Source organism: Salvia splendens, chromosome 2 (genome assembly GCF_004379255.2).
Source record: "Salvia splendens isolate huo1 chromosome 2, SspV2, whole genome shotgun sequence".
NCBI lineage: Eukaryota > Viridiplantae > Streptophyta > Magnoliopsida > Lamiales > Lamiaceae > Salvia > Salvia splendens.
The window spans coordinates 3,853,816-3,859,815 of NC_056033.1; the positions used below are offsets into that span (position 1 = coordinate 3,853,816).

A 6,000-nucleotide genomic window follows, 5' to 3' on the forward strand; every position below is an offset into this window, starting at 1 on the left:
ATTAAAAATAGCTAATTTATAAATCCGGTTTGATATCTGCAATTAAACCGGATATTCCCGTAACTGAATCTCGGATGTATTCGGAGAATTAAATTTTTAGAGAAAAATATATTTATTTCTTTATTTGTCAATGAAAAATATTTCGTAATCTTTTTCTCTCATAAAATTTCCTTATTACCTCAAATTCGAAAGATCAGCTGTCATATTTGGAGAAAGTGGAATGTTATGTTTGATCGATTTAGCACTATTTTTTTTAATTTCTAAAATGGAATTGCAGTGCCTCTTTTTTATTTATTTTGTATAATGTTTTTTAAAATAACTATAACTATATACATATACATATACATATACATATACATATATCCCAATTTCCTCTTTTTTCTTCGAGGAATATTTAAAGATCTCATATTGAATGATTATAAATGCCATGTGTTATGCGTGAGGGACTATTAATCACAAAAATTTGGTGATAAATTTATTGTTTTTGAGAAAAGGTTGGTGTGTGTCCAAAATTCATGATTCTAGTGTCTAATTTTATTTATTATATAGCTGAAGACATTAATATAGTAGTAGTGTATTACTATGATTTATTGCAATTGTGACTTTTCCATTTGGATAGGACAACAGCAACATGTCTAAATATTCATATCCCATTGATGTCTTTTAAATGAGTTAGTCGTTTCGGTTTTGTTTAGTGTGTTCTTTTGTCCCTTTTCAAATATTTTGCAGGTTATTATACAAAAGGTTAAATAGTCATTTAAATTATAAAGTTTGATCAAAATCTGGTCTCTAACTCACAAAATTTGAAATCCGCTAATTAAGTCATGAAGTTTCAATTTTTTAAGTTATCCTATGAGTTGAATTTTAGGTGGAATTTTTGTTGACGTGGATTGAGATTTAAATCACGGAAAAATGCGTGTATAATTCAAAGTGTAATCTCAAGGAGCTTGATCTTAAAGTTGGATTGAGATTTCAAAATGAATTTCAATGTAAAGATGCAAAGGTTCCATCTAAAATTCAACACATGGAATAAATTAGAAAAATTGAAACTTCGTAATTTAATTATCAGAATTTAAACTTTGTGGATAAACTAGATTTTGACTAAACTTAGTGATTTAAATAACTATTTGTCCCGTACAAAATAAACTAGCATTGTAGTATTCACATATTTAGATATATGAGCAAGAATCTGAGCACATCCATCTACTTCAGATGAAAAATAGGGAACAGTGATTTTTACCCTAATTAAAACAAATAAAATAAACTTTACACTAGCATTGTAGTATTCACATATTTAATTATATGAGCAAGAATCTGAGCACATCAATCTACTTCAGATGAAAAATAGGGAACAATGATTTATTCTCTAATTAAAACAAATAAAACTATTATGTCATGCAACGTGGGATGAGAGTATCTTAATTTCATTTTACAGAATGTCATATGATATTGGCAGTATTGTTTGAAAATTCTATCAAAATAATCTGTTTAGTTGTTTTTAATGTTAAAATAGATGTAATGGAAAAAGTACTCAGTGTTGGCATATTACAATTTACAATCATGAGATTTTATAAATAAAATCAGATTCATTATTAAATTAAAAAAGAGATGGAATGTTAGACCGTAAGTTGATCTAGTATAATCAATCTATATAATTACTTGGCTTGATAGGAAAGAAAACCACTTTAACCGTTCGTGCAAATTTTGGATTTAACTCGATTTATGTAAGTAAAAAAATCGATTAATAGTAGTATATGGTATCAATTCAGTTCATCTCTTGCACGCAACCTGATAGGGTTTACATATCAAACTAGTTATTTGAGTGAAATCAGTTTAGAGATTAGAGAGCACGCAACCTGAATTTTGAGAGATTATAGAGAAATCAGTTTCTCCAAGAGGGAGAACCGTAGGTAGAGAATGATAAATATTACTTTAATTCATTCTTTTTGATAATAATAAAAGACTCCATACATATTTATAATACATGTGGTACAAAAAGATCTTCTATAAACTAGGAAAACAAATCAAATCTTAACCACTATGGAAAGCATTGGCGGACCCACCTTTAAACAGGAAAGGGCTTTAGCCCCTAATGAATCCAATTTTTTAATTTTTTTCTATTATAAAATTTTAAAATTTATTCATATTTTGAACATATTGGTATATAAAAGCCCCTAATAATATTTTAAATTACATGGAAATTTATTTTTGTATAAAATTTTGAAAATTTAGCCCTACTTTATTTCTGCGTCCGCCCCTGATGGAAAGTAAATAAAATCATAGCAACTAAATAATACTAAAGCATAAATAAACTAAATAAATATACGGAGAGAATATCAGCTCCCTTCCGGAATAAAATAGAATATCATGTCCCTATCAACTTCCCCATCGTTGAAAACCACCTTGCCCTCAAGGTGGAAGTCAGAAAAATAATCTTCAATCTCGTTGGCGCTGTCTTTGTTTGGATCTTCGTCTGCAGACAAAATTGTATCATTTGGGATCGCAACGAGTGATGGACAAACCGTCTTTGGACATGAGATCTCTTCCGCGACTTCAGTGACATAACCAAGGATGACAATAGTGATTTTTGGGCTATGAGATTTTGGAGGAAATTTGGTTTCCACCAAATCCATTGGCTCATCTATCTTTTCTGAAGATTCATCATCATTTTTTACCTTCTCTTCGATGAAGGGATCAAACTTTACATTTGTTGTTGGCTCACCATCGTTTTTTGCGACAGACTCGATGATAGAATCAGATGTGACCTCCTTTTTAGCCATGGCCTCCTTTTTAGCTAAATATGCAACTGCCTCCGTAATTTTGTTGAGAAGTTTATTCGTCTTAGCGAAGTAAATGACATCCTCATCAAAATTATGATAAACAGCATCCAGAAATTCTTGCCATGAGCACTTAGGATTCGAGCATCGATACTCATGGAGTCATACAGATGCTGGATGGTCAAAAAATAACCTCACAAAAAATAGACGATCAGCATCAGAAAACAAGTGATAGTCAAAATATTTCTGAATATCCAAAATCCATCTCACGGGGTTAACACCAGAAAACCAAGGAGGAGAGTCTGGAGGAGAGTTTGACAGCAAGACGGACATGGTGGTAGAAAGTAAACCAATAGGAGGATGAGAACCTAATGAAAGCACCAATTTGATAGGGTTTACCTATCAAAGTAGTTATTTGAGTGGAAGAGACGTGAATTTTGAGAGAGATTAGAGAGAAATCGGTTTCTCCAAGGGGGAGAACCGTAGGGAGAGAATGATAAATATTATTTTAATTCATTCTTCTTGATAATAATAAAAGACTCCACACATATTTATAATATATGTGATACAAAAAGATCTTCTATAAACTAGGAAAGCAAATCAAATCCTAACCACTATGGAAAGTAAATAAAATCATAACAACTAAATAATACTAAAGCATAAATAAACTAAATAAATATACGGAGAGAATATCAGCTCTCTTCCAGAATAAAATAAAATATCATGTCCCTATCACAACCACAAAATATTGTTTGAATATAAATAAGTAAATCTTTTTAACCAAATTAATACTATTGGTTTTTATACCTTACAACAATCACTCTATTAGAAACAAGTATGCCCAAATCTTTGAAAGTCTTAATAAACTCTCAATTCTTTTCACCATTCACAAACCATAGTAGAAGTCCATGATCCTCAAGCTTCAACCTTTTATCAATTGCCTGCTGCTATTCTAACAAAGCTAACAACCCGAGTATCGTGTCCGTAACAACTTCGTCTACATCCTCTTCAACATCATTCCTACAGCTAAAGTCGAACCATTAAAAGAAAATGCCCTAAAACAAATGGTTGGCAACTTGGCATCAGACTTATCAAAGATGAAGTTTTGTCAGTGGAGTCGAGCTATTCTGATCATCGAACACTTGCTCATAAGCACGCAATAGGGGTGTCATAGGCTACATGGTCATACAAGAATGCAGTGAACAAGATGCAGAACTGAATCCATCATATCAAATTTATCAGCATATGCTTGCAGTAATCAGCCATTACTCAGACAAAGAATCATCATCTACAATTAGTAAAACCAGCAATAGGCAGTTGGAAACAGATTTAACATGCTTAAAACAAAACAGTAATTCATGATACCTATAACTTGAACTTAATATCCCCGTGGTATGGTGCTATGATTGATCATATACGATAAAAATTCAGTCGGATACATAATTTACAGAGCAAACGAATTAAAAAATACGATGCTGGCTGATACAATCTTAGCTTCCAGCTACTAATCACACAAACTTACAGCTGCAAGCACAGCAGCACAAGCCTTCGAATTACCTAGACTACTTGCTACCAGCCACTGTGACCTTCCACAGATGAAGTCGAAGCCTTCTGGCGCCTTATTTGCTCTCTGAACTTGGCTATAAACTCATCAGCCTTTCTATCAACTTCACTCCCAAGTTCGCCATCAGTGTCAATGCTAGGTCTAGTTTCATCCTTGGCCGAAGTCTTGTCAAACCCTATCTCTCCATCTACAGACTTAGTAGAACTAAGTTCATCAACATCATGTTTCTCTTCACTCTGGACCTCAGGAAGAGTTGGTTTTGGCTTCGGCATAGAGAATATGCGACCATATTCTTGGTTTTGATGGTCAGGGGGAATTTCCAGTTCTTCTCTTCCTTTAATCAAAGAATTCACTGCTTCGGATTTGATAAACCTCCTCCCAACCCTGCCTTCACCTCGATTAGGGCAATGCTCCTTCTGATTTACGTCGTATCTCTTTGGTTTGATTGTCCTAACCGACTTAGCTCTCGCTGGAACCTTAGAAAGGGGTGATGACTTCACATCACTTTCCAAAGATTCAATAGCTTGTTTACCTTTCCTCACTTCCTCTTCAACACTAGAGCTTTCAAGGCTGTTTTCCAAATCCCCAACACTGTCCATGTCTGAAGAAGCACTATTGCTAAAGGGGTCAGAATCTATGGAGTCTGCTTTCGAATGTGAGGCAGCAAACACCCTTTCCCTCTCCAAATTTTCTACTTTCGAGCTTCTCAAGAGTACTCGAAAACTTCCAACCACGAAGTGGCCTCCTAGACTTGAGATGCTCAAACTCAAATTCCCCAACAGAGTGAGGCCTACTATGAACAGGTAGCTTGGAAACATCATCCTCATCTTCCACCCTCCCCGATCGCGAGCACCAAGGGATTGGGCTCGTTGATCGCCCAGCAACCTCCTCAAACCTCTTGTCCAAATTCACAGGAACCACACCCCTAATCTTAACAACAGCCGTAGCATCATCATCATCATTACTATCATCATTTCCCTTAGCCTCATATTTGTTACAACTAAACTCATTTCCTTTCTTGAATTCTTGCTTATCACTATCTCTATCAGTACTATCCATAGCTCTTGACCTCAAACTCCTAATAGGCAAATTCAATGGCTTAAAATCAGAGCTTCCACCAACAAAACACTTAGCATTAGAGACAACTACCAAAGATTCACCTTTCGTATAACGCGAGTGCCAGGCTTGATCCCCACCCCCCTCATCCTCACCATCCCGCACTAAAGATCTAATCTTTGCACCACTAGGAACTACTACACATTCATCACTTCCTAATAGCTGATAATCACCACAATTAGCATAATTATCAGGCAACATATCATTTTCATACCCATGGTCGAAAATTGAAGTAATGTGAGAAATCCCGGATAAATAGGCGTCGGTTCTGGCATCCGCAGATTTATCAGGGACGAATTGAGAAGCTCGTCTGGCGAAGAGGCCGTAGGAGACGGTGATTCCGATGAAGAGGAGGTGGATGATCTCCCAGAAACCGGCGAAGACGGGAGGAGGGATGAAGGCGGGGGCTTGGGAAGGAAAGAGCGGAATGGCGAGAAGGAGAAAGACGATAATGAGGGATTTGAAGAGGGCGTTTGAATCGGACTTACTTGGTGGAGGTGTGAAGGGAGAGAAATTGGGCGGGGGCGGTGCTGCTGGTGCCAT

At 35.5% G+C, this 6,000-nt stretch overlaps 1 protein-coding gene across 1 annotated transcript; it reads right to left on the bottom strand.

The window, feature by feature from the left end:
- Positions 1–4,132: 4,132 nt before the first annotated feature.
- Positions 4,133–6,000, bottom strand: LOC121760135. The gene is made up of 2 exons (XM_042155753.1): positions 5,307–6,000; positions 4,133–5,236 (listed from the first exon to the last, which is right to left on the bottom strand). Exons 1-2 carry the CDS (start codon positions 5,998–6,000, stop codon positions 4,347–4,349), a joined length of 1,584 nt encoding a protein of 527 aa, XP_042011687.1. The 3' UTR covers positions 4,133–4,346.